This window comes from Ursus arctos, unplaced genomic scaffold (genome assembly GCF_023065955.2).
Source record: "Ursus arctos isolate Adak ecotype North America unplaced genomic scaffold, UrsArc2.0 scaffold_6, whole genome shotgun sequence".
In the NCBI taxonomy this organism is placed as follows: domain Eukaryota; kingdom Metazoa; phylum Chordata; class Mammalia; order Carnivora; family Ursidae; genus Ursus; species Ursus arctos.
In genome coordinates, this window is record NW_026623078.1 from 40064862 (window position 1) to 40089206 (window position 24345).

General features: G+C 37.7%; 1 protein-coding gene across 1 annotated transcript; it reads right to left on the bottom strand.

The window, feature by feature from the left end:
• Positions 1–2302: 2302 nt before the first annotated feature.
• Positions 2303–16223, bottom strand: SLC7A13 (solute carrier family 7 member 13). Its single transcript, XM_026495806.4, is given in 9 exon segments — positions 2303–2647; positions 5568–5606; positions 5609–5908; positions 5911–5937; positions 11192–11259; positions 11261–11321; positions 15554–15664; positions 15667–16162; positions 16164–16223. Coding segments are annotated over 9 exon segments (1455 nt in total). The 3' UTR covers positions 2303–2354.
• Positions 16224–24345: the final 8122 nt, after the last annotated feature.

Consider the following 24345-nt stretch of genomic DNA (forward strand, 5'->3'; position numbering starts at 1 on the left):
CTTCTAAATGAGCACACGACTATATGCTGGGAAATGAATTGAATTTGATAAGTAGGAAGACCTAGCTTAGTAGGTTGAATAGTAGCTTCCCTAAAAGATACCCACTTGGAACATCAGAATGGGATCTTACTTGGAATAAGGGTCTTTGTGATATAATTAAAGATCTCAAGATGAAATTGTCCTGGATTTAGGGTGAGTGCCCTTATAAGTTGAGAAAGGAGAAGGAGATTTGACATACAAACAGACAGAGGGGAGAAGACAAAGGAAGATACCAGAGTGATGCAGCTAAAAGCCAAGGAAAGCGAAAGATTCCAGCCACCACTAGGAGCTAGGAGAAAGGCATGGACTAGATCCTCCCTAAGGGCCTCTAAAAATAATCAATCTTGCCAACACCTTGATTTTGGACTTCTAGCCCCCAAAATTGAGAGAGAATAAATTTCTGTTTTTTTAAGCCACCAAATTTGTGATTTGTTATGGTAATCAACCCTAGGAAACTAATTCACCCTCTCCAAGCTATTCTAAATCTGCTCTGGCTAGAGAGGAAATGAAAATTCCTCAGATGTCATCTGCTTTGCCCTGATTTTGTGATGCAAACAAGAGTTAACATCTCAAAGGTCCATTTACACAATAGAGATGAGATCACTTTTAAACTTCAAGAACAGTCATACACAACTTATTAATTTCCACAGTACGCTTGGGTTAAATGGGTAAGTGTCATTAACTGCACTTCAGAGTATAGCAAATAAGTCCCTTGCTTAATGTCATCAAAGGAATTCTTGACAGATTGTCTTCAAAACCCACTCCACTTAAAGTAAATATGACAAGAAAGTAAAGCACTCATGGTCAGGAGTGGTACAAAAGGAATTGGAAAGCTATTGTATTTGCCATGCAAACATTCTAGAAGGCCTTATTTCCTATATATAAACATAAATATGTGTAAATATATATTTGTATAAATATATATATGTATACATAAAACTATATAAAATTCATGCTGCAATTTTCCTTGAAAGACAAATGTTAAAACCCTGGCTTTTGCTACCATCAGCCGATTTCTAGTCACCTTGTTATGAAACAAAAGTTTCCCTGAGAAATTTTATTGACCTGATAGACTTGCACGGGGGTATCTATCCCACACAGTCTTAGAGTAGGCATGTCTCAAGCCATAATTAATAGGAAAGACTTTGGTGCCAAAACAGCGAACAAAACTATAATGGCTAGAACAAGGGACATGATAGCTGTGTTCTACCCTGCCACAATCAGACCATATCTAGAAAGTCTACATTGTTTACAGCATAAAAAATTAAGGATTTCTTAACATAAAAAGATCCTAGCAAGGAGGGGTGAAGGAATCAAGGTTTTCAAAAGCAGCAACTCTTGAGTACTGGGTGGGGTGGGGAGGCTGTTAAATCTGGAGAAGGGGAGATTCAGATCCATGAGATAGCTATCACTAAATACCTGAAAGGATGTAATACGAAAGAGGATTTCACTTGATGGGTAGAGATCACATTTCAGCTTCTTATTATGAAATGTTTTGGAAGGGTGGCACAGTTGGTTAAACTTCCAGCTCTTGGTTTTGGCTCAGGTCATGATCTCAGGGTTGTAAAATCAAGCCCCATGTCAGGCTCCACACGCTCAGCATGGAGTCTGAGAGTCTCTCTCCCTCTCCCTCTGCCCTCTCACTTGTGCTCACTCACTCTCTCTCTCACACATATACAAATAAATAAATAAATCTTAAAAAAAAAAATAGGGTACATGAATTAGCTGAGAAAAATCAGCCATGACAGGGTTACTGTCCACTCTGCCATCAGTTACACACACTTTATACACACAACTACATAGTTGTAAGTAAGTCACATTTTAATCAAATGAGGACGTAGTAAACTTGTTACTCTAAGTCTCCTCAGAATTCAGAGGAAGGGGTACAAAGGAAAATAACCTAAAACCCATGCTTCAAAATAAACGTTTAGGTTGAAAAAATACTACTAGTAGCGAAAAGCTAATAAGACAAATGGTGTTATTCTTTTATCTTCAAATCAGCACCAGTAGGATTCAAGAATGATGAAAAGAATGCTTTTTTACTTTAATTGCTAAATTTTATCACAAAGTCACTACAAATTCAGTAGTAAAATGTTGGGGTGCAGAAAAAAAATGAAAGAGGGAAAAATATTATCAATGTATCAAGCAAGGCAAACCAAAACAGAGCTTTAGTTACACAATGATTTCTGTGTGGGTTTGAAAGCTAAGTACTATCATGGGCATCTCTTTATACACTATTTTATTGGAGAAAGAAAGTTACCATTTCATCATTAACGTTCCATCATGTGCTTGATCTTTTTTTTAATTTGGCATGTTTAAAAGGCTACCTTTTTTTTTTTTAACAGTTTCTGCTTCTGACATCTGTTCATCAGACACATCAAGATGCAAATATTAAACTGCAATTGTAAATAGCATGTTTGCTTCTCAAACCAAACCAGCCTCAATTTAAAATATATTAAAGGTATGTAAAACAGAAGTCCACTGAGAACAAAGAGACACACGTAGATATAATGTATATGTGGAGACTTCACTAAAGGGATCAAAACCAAACGTAGGCTGATGGCCATTGTTACCAATGGAATGGAATGGAATGGAATGGAAAAGACACCTGAAAAAAGGGCAAAATTTAAACAATATGATATGAAAACCCATATAAAGTATCTCCATAGTTATACAAACAAAAAACAAGATATAAACTAATGACAGAAAATGGGCTAAATTTTCTGAGTTTAGCCAAATCTGGCTTAGTAGTTGGAATGTTCAAGACTTTCATCTTCAGGGTATTATTGGTTGAAGGGAATGAACGTCGTGTTTGACTGTCCATGAGTGGAGATAATCATGATCATGTGATAGTAAGAGAACCATCTTCTGATCTAGGTGGAATGAATTCCTGAAGAAGGAGTTCCTAGGGCTCAAAGAAAGTTACAATTTTCCTGGGAAAATATCTAGGCAGTAGGAAATTCATGTCAAAAGCACAGAGTATCCTCAGACCCTCTGTTATTCAGGCAGATATTGGCACAAAAATATTATAACTTTACAGGCTCATTCTATTAAAAAAAAAATCAAAACAAAAAATTTTGGCCAAGATAGTTCTCCCTATTTTTGGTAGGTTTTTTGTTTTTGTGTTAGCCAAAAAACTTGAAACCCTACTCTTGGTACCTGCTCTGCGTTAGGATTATTAAGTATCCTGCACCAAACATTATCCAACCTAGGGAAAAAGTTCAATAGGCAATCACTTTTGATACATCTTTAATAAATAGATATGAATCTATACTCCCAAAATATAGCTATATTCATATTTATGAAACCCTTTAATTAGAAGGTTATTCCCTTGTGGAATTTATTAAGAATTTCCTCTTGGGGCACCTGGCTGACTCAGTCAGTAGAGCATGAGACCCTTGATCTCAGGATGGTGAGTTCAAGCCCCATGCTGGGTGTAGAGTTTAAAAAAAAAAAAAAAAAAAGGAATCTTCTCTTAATTTGTAAAACACCCCTGGGAAAGATAATTTGTCATCTCATAGCTCAATATCAATTATCAAATAATTGAGGGAAAAGAAAAGAGCATTCATGTGGCATTCAAGACAAGCATTAACTTATGGTTGCTCTTGCCTTTCTTTTTGTTGCAAATATGTAACAAATAATAATATAAATCATGATACCTATCAATGTCAGACTCTGGATTGTTTGCATGTCTTAGCTCATTTAATACATTACACATTCCTAGGAGGTAGGCATTACTTATTCCCTTTTAGATCTGAAGAAACTGAGGATCGGAGGTTAAATAACAAGATGATTCCTCCTTCCCTATGTATTTTCTGAATACCTGGAGGCCATCACGTGGCAATAATCATACCATGATTTTTGGTTCACCTGACTGTCCAGATAGATTATACCCTGCCTAAAGGCAGGAGCCACGTCTTATTCCTTTCTGCACCCAGAATACCTAGTAAGGTACTTAAAATGTAGTTGCTTCTCAATAACTGATACTCAAATATGCAACAGTTAGGGGACGGCTGGATGGAAGAAGTAGAAGGGAGGACTGAAAAAGGAAGGATGGTTTTAAGTCAACCAAGGTTGATAGTTAGAACATTGCTCTCCTTTTCCCTATTTTCTTTCTTTCTCTTTCTTCCTTCCTTCCTTTCTTTCTTTCTTTCTTTCTTTCTTTCTTTCTTTCTTTCTTTCTTTCTTTCTCTTTCTTTCTTAAGATTTATTTACTTATTTTAGAGAGAGAGAGAGAACAAGCAGGGGAAGATGCAGAAGGGGAGGGGGAGGGAGAGAATCCAAGCAGACTCCCCACTGAGTGCAGAGTGTGACACAGGGCTCCATTTCACAACCCCAAGACCATGACCTGAGCCATAACTAAGAGTCAGACGATTAACCAACTGAGCCACCCAGGTGCCCTTTCCCTGTGTTCTTTCTTAAATTTCTTATATTATATATTTCTTATATGTGTTTGTATGAGCTAAAAGGCAAACACTCCAAAGAGACTGCCTAGATTTCAATCCTGGCTCTACTTCATGCTGTGTGAACCTGGCCAAGTAACAACTCTTCTAAACCAGTTTCCTCATCTATAAAATGGGGATAAGAGTAGTATCTGCCCGGGGCGCCTGGGTGGCTCAGTCGTTAAATGTTTGCCTTCGGCTCAGGGCGTGATCCCACGGTTCTGGGATCTGGGATCTGGGATCTGGGATCGGGGATGGAGTCCTGCATCAGGCTCCCTGCTCCACTGGGAGCCTGCTTCTTCCTCTCCTACTCCCCCTGCTTGTATTCCCTCTCTCAGTCGCTGTCTCTCTCTCTGTAAGTAAATAAATAAAATCTTTTTAAGAAAAAAAGAGTAGTATCCGCCTTTTGTCTTACTAAGAGGATTAAATGTCATCATGCAAGCAAAGCTTTTAACATGATGCCTAGTCCACCAGGACTATTCTGATAATCAGCATCAAGGCCACCTTTCTCCAATGGTATCCTTATGCTGCCAAGTTTTTGCTTATTTCCTTTTCAATGATTAAAGGGCTCTCCTGTAAAGAAAACAAAAAACAAAAACAAAACAAAACAAAAAAAGCAAATCTTCCTCATCCAGACTAAAAGTAAGTTTAAAGTAAGTAAAGTAGAAAGGATGGAATTTGTTGGTGGTCAAATTGAGTTGATGTTTCAGGACAGGAAATGCTATCACTTACGACCCCACAGCAGCACTTGCCTCTTCTATTTCCCACCTGCTAAATCTGACCCTGTATGTGCAAGATACTGCGTGCGTAGGGAGCTACAATGGTAAACAAAATAATCTCTGGCCAAAAGGCTCATAACCTAACCACCCAGAAGACTACTCTCTCTTTAATAAACCTAATAGAACCTAGGAGATTTTAGACTGAGTGAAATCTACCCAATAAAAATGAAAACTAAGACCAGATTACCTTTATGCACTTCACGGTTTGCTAGTAGTGAAAAGGTCTACTCACAGATGTTCTGAATATAGTCTTCAAATACGGTTACACCCGATATATTTTATTTCACAAAGAAAAAAATTAGAAAACTCACTTTTACCTTATAAGGTCAAGGTAGATTGGGCTCCTGTATCTCAGTTTTAGTATTCCTATCATTGACAATACAGACCAAATAGAAACTACAAAATAAAGATAGTTTATCACATCGATTAGGTTTGTAGAGACAATAACCACAGATGCCATAGTGACAAGTACTAGCACTGATAAAAATGGAGAGGAGTTAAGACTAAGCATATTAAATAACAAAGGCAGTTGGCCCTCTTGGCCAACCATACATGTCACTCTTGAGGATTCAAATACATTAACCAGAAAGTTGCTAAATATTGAGGCAGAAATACTAAAAGGAATAACCCATGTTAATGAGGGGAAACTCTATCAGTCCATATGATAGCTACAGCATCTACAGAAAAATAAGAGCACACAAAAGACAATGTATTAAAAACCAGAACTAATGATAAACCTTTAAAGATTATTCCCGAATGAAAGCAGGAAATTCAAAAGGGAATTAAGAAAAGTCCATTTTACATGGACTTAACACCATATGCATATGTCCATTTTAGCCCTGTCACACTGTATCATTAATGGTTATCATCTCACACATCGTCCCCAGCAGTCCAGAAACTTCACTTCTTGAGGGCAAGGATCATTCATTTGTTTTCTATAAAAACTACTATTTAAGTTTTCAATAATACTTGTGAAATGGATGGTTGAATTGATGATTGCATGCTGATTTTCTAAAATGAGTTTACAGAGTGCTAGTGGTTGCAATCAGAGTCAAAAGAGCACAGTGCAATGTTGCTGACAAAGGAATGAGACTTACAAAGGCCCTATATCATGGTGCAATTTGAAATACTTAATAGAAATTTAAAAATCAACCCTTTAGACAGAGAAAACAAATTACACATAGATTAAAATACTAATGACATTTGGGTGCTTGTCTAAACTATAGACCAATGGTTCTCAATAGGAAGTGATTTTGCTCCTCAGGGGTCACTTGGCAATATCTGGAGGCATTTTTTGGTTGTCACAACTGGGGAGGTGGAGGTTACAACTGGCAGCTAGTGGGTTGAGGCCAAGGATGCTGCTAAACATCCTACAAGGCCAGGAAGCCGTCCACAACAAAACATTGTATGGTCCAGAATCTAGTGCTGAGATAGAGAAACCCTCCTGTTGACCAACCTTAGGGAATATTCTGATTTTCTTACTTAAAGGTGAAGAGATCTTATAAACACTATTTCAGTATAAGTCAGTAGACAAAAATGGTGTTGATGAAGAAATGCATCCATTGTTTATGAGAATCTGAGTCCAATTCATATTACATAGATATAAGCTAGGACAGATCATTCAGATACAAGGAAATAAGTTTTCAGTTTTTCAATGGAATGAGTACATCAAGACCCAGTATCCTTGGGAGTATGTGTCCTCTGGGGCTTTGCTCTGGTGCCAACGTTGCCTCTAGGACATCAACAAAATGTCTTATAACAAATAGTAAAATTTTTTCAATATGACAAAATTAAATTATCATCAATGGTTCATGTTCTTAAAAATCTTTACTTTTGAATCCATTTTAAACAGCCTTAAGTGCTATTTTCACTTTTTTCTCCAATGCTATCCTATAATGTTGAGTCTTGTTTTAAAGTATTTCCTGCCTCACTTATTGTTCATTTCAAACAAGCTATTATCGATTGTTCCTCCTGGACACCCATACCTCCACACATTTTCCATTTTCAAACACATTTCAGAAATACTTCTTTCCAGTAGTGAAGACCTTGTTCTCCTTCGATTTCCTGTTGTACACTCTACAAACCAAGTTGGTTATAATTAGAAGAAGTTCTAGTTTAACTCTGCTACTAATCTTTATCTCTATTCCACAAATCATTTTTTTCTCTTTTTATTCTTTTCCTCATGTCATTTATTTTCTTTTAAAATTTCTTTATATATCTTTTTGGTAAAAAGTGAAATAAATAATACTGAAGAACGTAAAGTAAAAAGTAAATGTCTCTCTCCTCACCAACCCTTCATTCATGCACCCCCAGATATAACTACTGTTATCATCTTTTTGGATATTCTTTCAGAAATTTCCTATGCATATATAAGCATCCATGAGAGGTATGTAGGGTGTGTGTGTGTGTGTGTGTGTGTGTGTGTGTGTGTCTGTTCAGGCACACTTAGGGCTTGCTTTTTCTTTTTTTTTTTTACTTTCCAGTATATCTTGATCATATTAGTACATATGCATCCATCTAAGTATTTTAAAGAATTCTCAATATTCTATTATACAACTGTAAATTAAATTATTTAGCAATTGTATTTTTAAGTTGTTTTCCATTTTTTGCTAATACAAGATGTATTTTAATGGACATGCTTGTGCCTTCAGGTCTTGGTAGTTGTGCAATTCTCCTCTTAAAGTAAATTCTTAGAAGTGGGACTATGAGTCAAAAGGTAATACATTTTTAGATAAGCAAGATATTACAAAATTACCCTCCAAAAATAATTGTACCAACTCACCAGTAAGTGATTCTGACATTTTCACTTTCCTTTCAAAATTTCTAACCATATTTGGTTGGCCAGCTACCTGCAGGCTGTTTCAGGTCAGGGAAACCTTCCTAGCCTCTGCTCCCATACAATTTACTGTTTTAGATTATCTCTTCCCAGGTGGGGGGGTGGGGTAACTGGGTGATGGACATTGGGGAGGGTATGTGCTGTAATGAACATTGGGTATTATATAAGACTGATGAATCAAAGACCTGTACCTTGAAACAAATAATACATTGTATGTTAATTAATTGAATTTAAATTTTAAAAAAGGGGGGGCACCTAGGTGGCTCAGTTGTTCAGCGTCTGCCTTCAGCTCAGGGCGTGATCCCGGGGTCCTGGGATCGAGCCCTGCATCCAACTCCTCCCCTGGGAGCCTGCTTCTTTCTCTCCCACTCCCCCTGCTTGTGTTTGCTGGCTGCCTTTCTCTCTGTCAAATAAATAAATAAAATCTTTAAAATAAATAAATAAATAAATAAATAAATAAATAAATAAATAAATAAAAATTTTTAAAAAGATTTATCTCTTCCCATGCCAATATTCTCTAGTTTTAATGATAACATGGAACTTTCAAGAACACTAAATGGGAGCACCCTTGTCAGCAGTGTTTTAGCAGGACTTCAATAACATTAAAATCCTCAAGCTGGAAAAGCCAGGAACCAGGGTTTCTCACTATGACATTTCCACACACCTCATTCTAGAGAGACATCCTTCCCACTGGGTTATAAAACTTATTCAAAATTATGGCTATTTTTTTCTTCTAAGAGAACAATCAGCAAAGGAACAGGTCAGAGCTCTAACACTCATACAAGCAAAAACACTGCATGATTAATAGCACTGGTTCTTTCTCCATATAAACTACAGAATCTAATATGTATCACAACTTGGTATAATTTTTTTCAGTGTTCATCAAAGAAAATGTAGCACCCAATTCACACCATATCTTAGATAATTCTATGTTCCTTTGGAACTTTTCATGTCTTTTAAATACACCCATTTGATTGAAAATATTTACTCCTTAATCCTTAAATTTCCTTAATTTAGGAATCTATTTCCTTTCTTTATAATTTCTATCTTTCACTATATAAATTATGCAGTTCATTAAAGAAAATTTGGGAAATCCAGAAAAGAATAAAACAAAAATCACCCACAATATCATTCCAGCAGATCCCCACCATTAATTATTTATTTTCTGTTTTATATCGTAATGTAGATCCTGCCTTTCTGTCATTGTTACATTATAAACATTGTCCCTTTACTTTAAATATTCATAACAATATGATCTTTGAAAAAGCTCAGAATGGTCTATTATATGGATTTCCATCAATTATTTATTTCAAATTTACTGGATACTTTGGTGATCCTTAATTTTTTGTCTCATATGTAATGCTATGATGGTTGTTCCTATGCATACATTTTTTGTGTATAGCTCTGATTATTTTCTTTTTTTAAAAAAAGATCTTATTTATTTATTTGAGAGAGAGAGTGAGAGAGAGATAGCATAAGGGGGGGAGGGTCAAGGGTCAGAGGGAGAAGCAGATTCCCCACTGAGCAGGGAGCCGGCTGTGGGACTCAATCCTGGGGCTGCGGGATCATGACCTGGGCTGAAGGTAGTCACTCAACCATCTGAGCCACCCAGACCCCCCTCTCTGATTATTTTCTTAATTTAAATTCCTAATATAATAAAAGATGGATATTTGAATTCAAGAAAATTATTTCAAGGGGCGCCTGGGTGGCACAGTGGTTAAGCGTCTGCCTTTGGCTCAGGGCGTGATCCCGGCGTTCTGGGATCAAGCCCCACATCAGGCTCCTCTGCTGGGAGCCTGCTTCTTCCTCTCCCACTCCCCCTGCTTGTGTTCCCTCTCTCGTTGGCTGTCTCTCTCTGTCAAATAAATAAATAAAATCTTTAAAAAAAAAAAAAGAAAAGAAAATTATTTCAAAATCTAAACACGGTCTAAGGATTATACACCTAGAAGAGTAAGCATTACAAACCAAATTACAAGCATCATGGTCAAAACACTTCATGGGTCTTCCACACATGTGGAACAATTGTGCCACCCATAAAATTGCTGCAGCTATCAGGACATACCAGATGAGATAACAGTAGTTTTTAACCACCAGGATGACCATAGCATTGGCAGTCATAACAGATGCCAGGTTCAATGAACTGTAACGTCTGGGTCAGCTGATCAGCAGTCCTGACCACACCCATAATTAATTTTGTAACTTTATTCTTTACATAATCAAAGTAGTTAATAAATCACTACTTGTTCTTATACAATTTAGCATTTGGTTTGTTTCCACAAATGCTCAGAATCTTGATCATATCTAGTTCACAGGTCCCTAAGAGAGCTAGACCATCGTGAATCAACACTGATACCATGCATATGGCAGCTTCTTGCATGGCAGTTACGCAAGAACGGAGGCAAAGTGTATTAGGACTCTCACATTAAGCCTCTCTTAGATTTACCTCCAGTGCCTCAAAGATATACCAGAGCAGTAATAGCTATTCAAAAGAGATTAGTCCTAATGGTACTGGATGTTAGTTTATCTCAGAACTTTATTTCATATTTCCAATATGTTCAGGGTCCCTTTGCCACCATAAATTTTAGAGTCATTTATAAGAAACAACATTATATGACCTATTAATACTATTAATTACATCCATCAATTGCCATTAACATCTACTCTTTTAACTAACAATATCCCATATTTCAAGTTTATCATTCTTTATCTCATGTAGAAGAACATTTAGAAAATCAGTGTGGTGGAAGTTTTAATAGACCAAAGCACTGATTACATAGTGTCACTCTGGTGAGGAAAGATCATGAAAGGAATACAAATATTTTGAACCTTGTCTGTATCATATGTCAGCATTACATATATGTATTTTCCATATCATCAGGAATATGGCTTTCCATATTATCATACTTAACTATAAAACTCTTTCCTAAGAGAAGGGCCAAATCATAATCTTTGGCCCCTTCATTATTTTTGAAGGTTACAAGTTGACTCTCTATATAAGATAATGAAAAACAAACGGCAGTGTGACTGGTAAAGTGATACTGATGACCACTACTGTCCTTATTATTATTTATTGCCTCAGTCACTTGCATACAAACCTGAAGAGAGAATTTCCATGGGTGTCAGAACAGTCAGGTAGGAAATATTAGCCAGCAGATAAATGAATCACCAGAGGTAATGTAGTAAATATACATCTTGGAATTGTCTTTCTGGGTTTCTCCAACTCCCTTATAACACATAAAAGAGCAAAATCACAATGGGTAGAAATTATGTCTTAAATTTATCTCTAAAACTTCTTCATACATTAACTATTGGGCTGAATTCTTCCAACATGCACAGGCCACCACCATACTTATTCACACATACACACAAACACATTAGTGAACTGTTACACGACTATGGCCTTTCAGAGCTCGGTGATAAGTGCAGAAAAGGGGGGAAATTTTCTTCATTTTCCTTAGAGATGGTAACACTTTTGAAGAAAGTCACAAGAATGAAAATCAAAGCTGAGTCCATAGGACCCTGTGTGGTTTGGAGCCTACCTGTGTCTTCAGCCTCATCTATTAGGTACAAGGCATTTAGTTTGGGTAGTGGAATAAGATCATGAACAAAAACAAACAGGAAGCCTAACCTCAAAAAGAGCTATGCATGAATTAAATAATCACATAAATAAAAGTGATAATAGTGACTGAGGTAAATGTCCATATGAAAAGAGATAAAGGGTTTTGAGAATATATTATATGATAATTTGATGATCCCCTTTGCTATCTGTGTCATAGCAAAGGGGACCATCTTCAGTTTCTCAAAAGTGTCATAGCCCCTGTACCCATTCTCCATGTGAAATGTTCTTCCCTTTCCTAGTTGCTGAGCTGACACTTACTCTTCCTTCAGATCTAAACGAAATCATAACTTCTTCTGGGAACATAAGAGAGGAAGCTCTCCTTGGCTAGCAAAACTGTCCTAGTACACATTTTCATAGCATATATGAAAAGAGTACAAGAATCAGTCATAAATTCTCTTTTCCTATAGGCTCTTTGCCTTCCCTTAATGTCAGTATTAAGTGCAAAAAAGAAAAGAGGTCATGATTTAGCATCATAGGTAATGGATTTTCTAGGATAGTCTTATTCTCAAATATTGCTCCATTTGTCACACCATTTTCCCCAATTTTGCCATTCTCTGAAAATTATCCCTGACATAAAGAATTGAACGTTATAGTTATGTGTATATAATGTGACCCTGTGCCCTGGCTACCAGTAATAGAACCAAGTACAGACCTCTGACTGACTGAAAGCCAATCACTGCCAGTATACAAGAAGATTCCTCTTAAGAATTTGAGCCAAATGTCAACAAAACTGAGAGAAAGAGGAAAAAAGCAACATAACAGTAGCAAAAAAGAAAGGTGGCTGATAAATCTAGTTTTTAAGACCTAGAGCTTCTCTAACTCTTGCTGCTCGTGAAGATCAGTTGCTCATGTTTTCCTTGAAATACAGCATTATTCTTCCAGCAAGTTCTTCTTTTATTGTTTAAGCCAATGTGTGTGGGTTTCTGTTACTTAAAGCCTAATCCCTCTGACTAATAAATATCTGTCCTTTGACATATGTCAAATCTGTTTCATCTGCGTCTGCCCACAGGTGGAATGTAATACCCATGGTGTACACTAATATGAGCTGATTAAAAGCTTAAGGAGTAAAGAATTCCAATGTTCTCAGCTAAATAATGCCTGAACCATTTACTAGTTGTGGGCTTCTGGACAATTTATTGGCTGTCAAGGTTTCCATTTCCTTACTGGCATATTGGGGAGAATGGAAAATATAGGGACAATAAAATTCCAATCAAAAGCTTAGCACATTAATAAGTTATTAATGACTATGGTTTTCAGTCAAAGGTTTTGAACAAGCAAAAAGGCAACTTTTAGGATTAACTACACTTTCCTCTGGGCCTTTTACTCTTTCTTATTATGTATGAGATTTATAGAGAGTAAGGAATATAATATAACATAACATAACATAATTCAAGGTTATAACAGCCAGACAGTGAATATCCTTGGTCTTGAAATTAGAAGATAGATGTTCCTACAATATGCTTGTAGTCAGCTGCCTACATATCACCATTTTACAGTAAAAGTGTTACTTAGAACTTAGCTATACTTAAAGTTTATTAAGTAAATTAACAATCCTAGCATACACTGAAATTCCTCCAGCTTTTGCTTACTGCCAGCTGCTTGTGAAGTGTTCTCTAATAGTTTATAGGTTAGTAAATTTTGTGAATCTATTTTCATCAGAGAAGAATTATCTAGCAGTGAAACATCTCTGGCAATGGAACAAAATGAATAAAACAGAAGCCAGAGATATCTCTTCTATCCTTATAAGAGAGAGCAACGAAGTGTGAGCGAGAAAGGGAAAGTCAAGCTAATTATGCTAGCCTCTCAAATTGCAGTGGTACATTTAATCACAAACTGCTTAAAAGAATAATCTTATATCATGGCTTTCTTTTCTCAACACTTCACTTTTTAAGTCAATGCAGACTGACATTCCTCTCATGTCCAAAGTTCACCAATGACTTCTGACTTAGTGAAATGGCTTCTACTCAATCCTCACACTCCTCAACTTCTGAAGCCCTTCACCATGTTGATTACATCCTCTTTTTTGGAGCATAGAGTGATTTTCTTTTATAATTCTCTCAACCTCTTCTGGCTTCTTCATTTCATCGACTTTCTCCACCTACCCTTTAAAAGTTGGCCTTCTCCAGTCATCTGTCTCCAACCTATGCCATTTTATTCTACTTCTCTCTATATACTTGCCTTAGTAATCCTATCCATTAACCAGCTCATTGGATGGAAACCGTTTTGCAATCACCCAAGGTTACATGCTGTGTTTTATCTGCACCTGCATACTTCTGGTCTCCACAGCTTCACTCATATTATTTTACCACTGGATTTTTTTTAAAGATTGTATTTATTTATTTGACAGAGAAAGAGAGAGCACAAGCAGGGGGAGCAGCAGGCAGAGAGAGAAGCAAGCTCCTGGCTGAGCAGGGAGCCTGGATGCCGAGGCTAGATCCCAGGACCGTGGGATCATGACCTGAGCTGGAGAAAGACGCTTAATCGACTGAGCCACCTAGATGCTCCGCTGCCGGAATTTTTGGAGTTCAGTGAAATTGCCACCTTTTTGATAACACAACAAAAGGTGATCTTACCATTTACTGAATTCTCACAGTAATCACATTGTTCTCTTATAACCACTTTTAAATACCATCATCCCATTGTTTATAAGCACAGAGTTATACTGATTTTAAATCATAATGACCATTTTTCAGATGAAGGAGAAAAAAAAAAAAGTAAGTCCAGAGAGGTGAAGATACTTGCCACAACTCATAAGTGGCAAAGGTCAGACAAAAATTTAGATATTGCCTTTTCCATTAGACTGTTAGCCTCTTTAGGGTAAAGAATATATCTTATTCATCTTAAGGCACTACTATAGGGTTTCAAAAATAGTCAGTGTTTAAAAAGATACTTGCTGACCAAATTATTTAATGCATAATGGACATATCAGTGACTCAGAGGGTCCTATGATTAAAGGAAATATGTGTTTTAAGAGTAGAGCCTACTTCATGTTGACATGTCAAGGAAAAGAACTGGCAAAAAAATTAAAGTTGAAAAAAAAAATCAAATAACCGAATAGGGACGATCTCTGAGGAGTGAGAGGGAAAGAATAGGATCCAAGGGGGGCACCTGGGTGGCTCAGTCGTTAAGCATCTGCCTTTGGCTCAGGGCGTGATCTCAGAGTCCTGGGATTGAGCCCCACATCAGGCTCCTCTGCTGGGAGCCTGCTTCCTCCTCTCCCACTCCCCCTGCTTGTGTTCCCTCTCTCACTGGCTCTCTCTCTCTGTCAAATAAATAAATAAATAATCTTAAAAAAAAAAAAAAAAGAATAGGGTCCAGGGAAGAGGCTGATTTCAAAAATGAAGAGAGAAACCTTTGTCTTGACATTGAAGGGAAGAATGTTAAATCCAGCCTTTGAGCAATTATATTTACGATTCTCTTCTCTTTAGAAATACTTCAGAGCATAAGTGTATCACACCCACTCACAACACAAACACAGTCTGGCATTGGATCACTCCTGAGGAACATGTCCACCACCCCAGAATTCATCCATTAACAGAAAGGAAACTAGATTAGCATGGAGATCCCATATCTGTGGGCCCAGAAAAGAAAGCTGAAAAAAAGAAGTCATTCAATAAAATAAGCACTTTTGAATGAATGGGGGAAAACATTAAGACTGGGAGATAAGTGCAAGACTGCCATATTCTGACTCAATTTAGAAAGTAAGAAAGGAGAATAAACACTGAATCATCATGTATTTAAAATAAAATTCAAAATATAAAAAAAAAAGATGTACATTTCACATTGCATGCAGTAAGTCATGACTTGAGATTTTCTTTCTCAATGAATTGGTAATTACCTGCTATAAATGTAAAACATCCCCCGCCTGAAAATGCAAAATATCCTTGGAAAACAGCTTCTATAAACTGGGAGGCTTCTGGAAACTCAGTACCAAAAGAATTCTGAAAGATTGTACATCCTCCTTCCTTCCTCTCACCAGCGGTACCACTCCACACAGGGAAATAAGGCCGACTGGGGCCATTTTCAGCACTAGCCTGGCTGTCTGAAGCCAAGTCACCTCTTTCACACTGTGAGAATTCAGAATTCCCACAGTCCACAATATGGCTAGCGCCAGACATTTCTTTGGCAGCTTTGGAGCAGAGCAGCTGGGATAAAAAGGCTCGATGCTATACTCAGCAAGCAGTAGGATTTGGCTGGCAGCTAACCCTAGCCCCAGAAACAAAGCTGTCCAGAGATTCAGGAAAGAGATCAAGTTGCCGAAACATCTTTTGAGAAAATAGTAGTGAGCTCCACAGTGTGGGAAGGTTATACCCATCTCTGCTGAGCAGAGAGTGGTCATCATGGAAAACAAGGTGCAGGCAGCCCAAATACACAGGGAGAGCCCCACATTCATGCAAGAGTACTTCAGTACAAAAAATCCTGTGCCAATTATATTAATGATTAAAAACACTTGTGCCCCAGCAATATCCAAACATTCTCTTGAGTTGTATCTTCTTCCCTTTATCCATTGTAATTAAAATATTTTTTAAAATAAAAATGTATATAAATCATAATTTCTGAATTTTTCTGCCCATATTGTTGAAAAGGATGTTCATGGATTCTCTGAAATAAAACAGTGCTGTCCTTTTTGCTCCACCTTGTTAAATATAGCCTATTTTCAATCATTAACAAAATATATGTGATACATCCAAGCAAAATAGTGTAAAGTTACTTGGGGGGGGGTGTTCAGTTTAACTTGTTTCTTAATTATTATCAAAATAATACATTCGGATGGAAAAAAGGAATTTCAAAAAACATTATTACCACAAAACACAGGAGCTTCTTACTTGATTTCACTCCTTCCCAAACACATTCTAGTTCTTTTCTCTGGAAACAAGCCATTTATGTATGGTTTTAGTTCTTTTTGGTAGTTGCCTCCATAACTCTAAATAATACGAAAAGACTTTTATTCATAAATATCTCAACTTTGGAAAGCATCTATTGACTTCCTCCCATAAACATTGAGGAATCAACTCACTTACTTTCCTCTTACTTAACCTACTTCCTCCCATTTTTTATTATCAAGCTCTCAAGAAACAAAGTATTTACCTTCCATCAGCTCATGGAAGCCAATTAATAAGATGGGAGAGTGAAATGCCCTGCAACATAAGACTGTCCCTTAACCAGCCATCATTTTGGTAACCTGGGTCACACGCAGGAAAGATGTGAACGTGAAGTACAAGAGAAAGCCTGACCCCACAAACAGAGGGAAGGAAGTTTCTGAACATCTGAGCAAGGCCTGGGCCTTAGTAGCTCTTATATGCATCGATTTTACAATGCAAAGCATTGTTCTGAGTATCTCCAAAGCCTTGTAAGCTTGGGGTACACCATCAACCTCAGAAATAAATTATTTCCAAATTATCCTCTAAGAATGAATGAAAACAAAATTGTTTATGTTTCTGTTTTGGTTGTGGCTATTTTCTGGCAGATTGCATCCAAGAAAATCCACTGAAAATACTGTATAGATCTCAATTAACATGACCAGGTCCTCTTCCAAATGAAACCATGCCTCTCATCATTTTCCAGAGAACAAAGACCTGTGACAGAAGGAGACCAGAAAGCTCACCTTAAGAGAGAAACCAAGTATGAGAAGTAAACCAGACATAGCGAGATAAGTACTACATGATTTCATTTATATTAGGTACCTAAAATAGTCAAATTTATAAAATCAAGGACTGGAATGGTGGTTATCAGGGGCTGAAGGTAAAATGAGGAGTTACAAATCAACAGTTGTAACATTTAAGCTAAATAAAATGAATAAACTCTAGAGATCTGCTGTACCACAGTGTACCTATGGTCAATAATAATGCACGTTGGAAATTTTTTAAGAGGATAGATCTCATGTTAATTGTTTTTATCACAATAAAATGTTTTTTAAAAGAGTAAAATATAATTTAACTCATGAAAAAACAAAAACAAAGTAGGAATAGAAAGCAGAGCTGGCCAATGTCCTGCCCATCAATCTCCCAGTACCTGTTACTTTCAGGAGAGACAGTGAGGGAATCCATTACCCATGCCCTGAATCTCACAGCAAGAAAATAAGACCAGAGGAAGAACCATGGCCTCCAAATAAGAGTGTGGTAGCTTTGTGGTGTGTCACTGTGGCTCGGCTGAACTACATTTGCCAAATTTCTCAGCTAGAATGGACCATAAGGACAATTCTTGCATGGGATTTGAAGTACACAAGTGCAATAGCAGTTGTTTTGATAGTTCATATTGACAAGGAACTTGACCAAACTTTAGTCAGGCCCCACTGAGCCCTCTTCTCAACTAAGCTGCATCCCTGGCCTGTTCAGCACAGTTTAGCAAGAATGCCCACACCCTTGATATCTAATCGAGTTCCTCTTAGTAATTTTCTATCCACTGACCCCCCTCACTCTGCCCAGCTCTTTTTGCTGTATTTGGGGTTAGGCTCAGTTCTAGACTGAAGTCTCTCTTTCCTCTATTTCAGTAACTCGAATACAATCTGTCCTGCCATTTTCAAACAAAAGTTCTGTGCAATTTTTCTTTTACAACATACATTGTCTTATATACAATAGGCTACCTCATTTCTGTAATTATCATGTATCTGCTAGCTTACTTCACTGGTATGAGGTGGTGACCAACCCTTCAAGTGCTCCACCTTCACCAAGATCTTCTTCCAGCCTCACCAACTTCAGGGTCAGGTGTGTGTTTAGCTCTATGATGAAGGGCCCCAACTTCTGCAAGATAGCCACACCATCAAGGATAGTGGTGATGAGAACTGACACAGATTTCAGTTCATTCTCATGAGCTCCAAGAGAATCCCTGTAGGTTCCAGCTTGTTCTTGTTCTTCCCTACTTTTACACCTATCGTTCCTTCTGTATTATTTGAACTTCAACTTCCCAGCAGCAGACTTGACGACAATAGCCTTATTAGAGACTAATTAATTAGCTCCCACAACTGCATAATGTCGAATCTCCATAACAAACAAATCCTTGTAATTATAAAGGTATGTAATTAGATAGAGATTCAGATATAGACGCAGCTAAAGATTTAAAGATAAATAGATATATACATAGATGTAGATACAGATGTAGACATAGATATAGGTAAATAGACAAAGATAGAGATACAGAGTTCCTAGAAGTTCTGCTGCTCTGACTGATACAAAAAGCAAAAGACTATGCCATCTCATGCATGCCTGGAGTCCTACAGTATTAAGGTATGTCTGTGATTCTGAAAATGAAGAATGTGAAACAATAGACTTGATCTGGGGTATCAATCCCCATTTTGACTTTCTCAAGACTATCAGAGTTTCTCCAAACTCAGGGGAAGCACTCTTTAAACAGTACCTCTGGTCTGAGGGACATATACTTGAAAATTCTATGTGGTGCTACTACATCAAAAGGGAAAATGTGCAAATCATCCAATATTAGGTTCACTGACATAGTTCCTGCAGAACCCAAAGGAATATCTTCCACACAGCATAAAAATAGGTGAGCTCAGCCATTAGGCAGAAACTCTGGAAGGCTAAATGAGAAAATGCCATGCCCATGCCTTCTTACACGTAACTTAAGAAACAGGAGACTGGGAACCACAGAGGAGATAATCTGAAAGACATCAAATCCTACAGTAACATGCCACCCTCAAGGGTTTGAGCGTTATTCCTTTTTATCTTTATTTTTATTTTTCTATAATTCATCTACTAAGAGATCTGTCATGATGGCAGATCGAAAGGTGTCAGTCTTATTGAGCGTATACCATTAACTCAATTGTATGGATAGGCAAAAAAAGGCTTATAGAAGTTCAGGAATATTTCTAATTCATATGCCTCTAGTTCTATCTTATTCCAGAGCCCATGATCTTAATTTCTAAACCCTACTTTTTTGTAGCCCTGACTTAAAAAATAACTTTGATAGCCACAATGCCAGATTGAGGACCCCCACTTGTCTGCTCTTCAATAAACGCAGCAAAATGCTGGAAAGTTTGCCAAAATCAACCTTTACTTTAGAAACTAATATAAGACTTTTAACAATCGGAGGAGAATTTATTCAGGAAAAATGTCTGGAGGCACCTGGGTGGCTCAGTTTATTAAGTGTCTGACTCTTGGTTTTGGCTCAGGTCATGAGCAAGGTTGAGATTCTCGCCCTCTCCCTCTGCCCCTTCCCCCTCCCTCTTTCTCTCTCTCTCTCTCTCAAATAAGTAAATAAAATATTTTTTAAAAAATAAAAATAAATTAAAAGAAAAAGAAAAAAAAGAAAAATGTCTTAACTTTATGAGTTTTTTAACTTGGCCTACTCCCATCCTCCTTTCCCCAGCTCCAAAGTAGCCTTGAAAACCAGCAGCCCCGATTATCATGGTAGCTGTGAAAACCAGCAGTACTGCAACCACTGAAAAGGGACAGACCAACAGCACCTGGAAGAGCACAATCTCCAATGCATTCTTCTCACTTAACATATCTCTTGTCTTTGAAAAAGCACCATTTGCAGGGATTTGACATTACTCAGAGCTTGCTCTGGGAAAATCCCTATCTGCAGGGCATTTGTCTGAAACAATCAACTGCAGTTGATTAACAGAACAACTGCCTAAGGCAACAATGCCTAGTTTAGCGAAAAAAATCCCAGCCTAAAATTTAAAAGGCAGATCTGGAAGAAGACATGTCCAGAAGGGTTTTTGAGAAGTGCTCACATATTCCTGAATATCTAGAAGGCCATGTACATGTTCAGGCCTATCCAAAGGCCAGGAAAGACCTGACAGGGCCCCAGTCCCTTACCTCTGGCTGACCTTGAGGCAGTGCAAACAGGAAATGAAGCCTAAGGCAGACTGGTGAATTGCCTTAGCCTCAACACACAGACTGAGCTCCTTGGCAAAGAGTAGAAGAACTACTGTTTCCAAGCATTTGTGGAAACCTCGGATCAGTTGTTAGCTGACTACTGAGCCTGCACAATAGAAAATGCCATGATTGTGCACTACAGGGAATACAGACTATATTAGGTTCCCAAGGCCGTAGTAATAAAGTACCAAAATCTGAATGCCTTAAAGCAATATAAATTCACTGTCTCATTGTTCTAGAGGCTAAAAGTCTCAAATCAAGATCTCAGCAGGGCCATATTCTCTCTGACAACTCTAGGTAAGAATTCTTCCTCCTCTCCTCTAGTCTCTGGTGATTTCTGGCAATCCTTAGCATTTCTCGATTTATAGATGCAAGACTCCAGTCACATGCTCTTTTTGCCCTGCTCTTCATATTGCCTCTCCTCTGTTCCTTTTTAAAGAAATTTCCCTTTTTAAAAGGGAATCCAGTCATACTGGATTAGAGTCCACCCTAAAGACCTCATTTTATTTTATTTTTTTTTTTTTAAAGATTTTATTTATTTATTTGACAGAGAGAGACAGCCAGCGAGAGAGGGAACACAAGCAGGGGGAGTGGGAGAGGAAGAAGCAGGCTCCCAGAGGAAGAGCCTGATGTGGGGCTCGATCCCAGAGCACTGGGATCACGCCCTGAGCCGGAGGCAGACGCTTAACGACTGCGCCACCCAGGCACCCCTAAAGACCTCATTTTAAATCAATTACTTCTGTAAGGAATTACAGAATTAGTCCAGGAAAGTGATTAAACACACACACACACACACACACACACACACAGAGCAATAACAACAAACTATGGGAACAGGAAATCTGATTTTCAGAGGTGCCACATTATATTATCTAAAATGTCCAGTTTTGACAAAAACTTTTATGACTCATAAAAGAAGCAAGAGAGTATGGCCATACACAGGAAAATAAGCAGTCAATAGAAAATCCCCCTAAAGAAGCCCAGATGTTGGACACATCAGACAAACATTCTAAATCAGCTTTCAAAAACATGTTCAAAGAAATAAAAGAAACTGAATCTAAAAAATAAAAAGAAAGTATGATAATATCTCATCAAATAGAGAACATCAATAAGGAGATATAAGGTATTAAAGAACCGATAGAAATTCTGTAGTTGAAAAGTAAAATAAGTGAAATGAAAAATTCAGTAGAAGGACTCAAAAGCCGACTTGAGCTGACAGAAAAAAGAACCAGTAGAAAATAGATCAGTAGGGTTACACAATCTGAGGAGAAAAAAAATAATTTAAAAAATGAACAGAGCCTCAGAGACCTGTATGATACCAGTAAACATACCAACATATACATTAATGGAAGTACTAGAAAGAATGAGGAGAAATGGGCAGAAAGCATATTTAAAGAAATAATGACTGAAAACTTCCCAAAATTGATGAAAAACGAATGAACCTCAAGTAGAATAAACTGAGAGGTTCACACCTAAGCACGTCATAGTTAAGCTGTAGAAGGACATAGACAGAGAAAGAATCTTGAAAGCATCAAGAGAAAAAAACAACTTACCATGAATAAGAAATTCTCAATGAGATTAATGCTTACTTCTCATCAGAAACTATAGAGGCCAGAGGCAATGGGTTGACATATTTAAAGTGCTGGGGGAGTTGAGGGGAAGACCACCAAGGAAGAATTCTACATCCAGCAAAACTAGTCTGCAGAATTGTGGGGAAAATTAAGATATTCCACTGTAAACCAAAGCTAAAGGAATTCGCAACCATCATTTCTATCCTAATGGAAGACTTTCAGTCTAAAATGAAAAGACACTAGGGGTAGCTGAAATCCACATGAAGAAATAGAGGATCAGTAAGATAACTACACAGATAAACATAAAACACAGTACAAATGAATTTTGTAGCCTTTTTTCTCCTATCTGATTTAGAAGACAACTATATAAAGCAATTACTATAAACCTGTATTGATGGTCTTATAATGTATAAAGATGTAATTTGTATAACAATAATATCACATGAGAAGGGAGGGAATGGAGTTGTATTAAAGCAAAGTTTCTGTGTACTATTGAAATTAAGCTAATATTAATCTAGGCTAGATTACTTTTTTAAGAAATATTTTATTTATTTATTTGAGAGAGAGCAAGAGACAGCACAAGCAGGGGGAGAGGGAGAAGAAGGCTCCCCACTGAGCAGGGACTCTGGGATCAGGACCTGAGCCAAAGGCAGATGCTTAACCGACTGAGTTACCCAGGTACCCTTAAGCTAGATCACTTTAAATTAGAATGCTAGTTTTTTTTTTAAAGGGGTTCTTTTATTATTATTATTATTTATTTATTTGACAGAGAGAGACAGCGAGAGAGGGAACACAAGCCAGGAGAGTTTGAGAGGGAGAAGCAGGCTTCCCGCGGAGCAGGGAGCCCGATGCAGGGCTCGATCCCAGGACCCTGGGATCATGACCCGAGCTGAAGGCAGATGCCTAACGACTGAGCCACCCAGGCGCCCCTAAATTAGAATGCTAGTTATCATACTCAAGGCAACCACTAAGAAAATAACTTTTAAAAAAGGAGTAAAAGAGGTACTATGTGACCCTGGTCTCTGAGCAAGTGTGGAGTAGGGGAAGCTAACCTTGCCATTTCCTCCATCCTCTTCCTTTGAGGCCAGGTTGGGCTCCATGTCCTCTAATGGTCCACTGAATGAAGGCTAGGCCAGGGAGCCCAGGAAAGCAGCAGTGGAGCAGAGACCATGGAAGAGGTTGTAGGGCAACGCATATTCAGCTCCTGGGCATCCCCATGTCCCAGCCCACCACAGATCCTCTAAGCACACAGCTCTGGCTCTTTCCCAGCACCAAGGACCTCAGCAGGCCATTGCCTCAGAGGATGGTAGCAACCCACCAGATGTACTACACCTGCGGGTGCATGGTAAAATATTTAAAAATACAAAAAGAAGGGGCGCCTGGGTGGCACAGCGGTTAAGCGTCTGCCTTCGGCTCAGGGTGTGATCCCGGCGTTGTGGGATCGGGCCCCACGTCAGGCTCCTCCGCTGTGAGCCTGCTTCTTCCTCTCCCACTCCCCCTGCTTGTGTTCCCTCTTTCGCAGGCTGTCTCTATCTCTGTCGAATAAATAAATAAAATCTTTAAAAGAAAAATACAAAAAGGAATTTAAATGGTACCCTGGAAAGTATTTAACACAATAGAAGGAAGTAATGGTGGGACAGAGGGATAAAAAAGACATACAGAAAACAAATAGCAAAATGGCAAGCATAAATCCTACCTTATCAGTGGTACATTAAATGTAAATAATTAACTGCTCTGATCCAAACTGCAGAAACAGGTAGAATGGATTAAGGGGAAAAAAAAAAAAAAAAAAAACCATGATCCAGTTATATGCAGTCTATAAAAGATCCCTTAAATTAAAAAAAAAAAAGTTAAAAGTAAAAAAATTGAACAAAAAAACGTAGTACAAATAGTACCCAAAAAAGAGCTAGCGAGGCTATACTAATAAAAGACAAAACAGACTTTAAGAAAAACTTGCTACTAGATAGGAGAGACATTTTATAATGATGAAAGGATCGACTTAGCAGAAACAAATAATTATTATCTATAAACACCTAACAATCGAGTCCCAAATATATGAAACTAATATTGACAGGATTGGAGGTAGAAACAAAAAATTCAACAATAGTTATAGAGTTCAATACTCTGCTTTCAAAAATTGATAGAAAAACTAGAAAGAATATCAGTAAGAAACTGTCAACCTATTTGACCTAAAATACCATCAACCTATTTGACTCATGAACAAC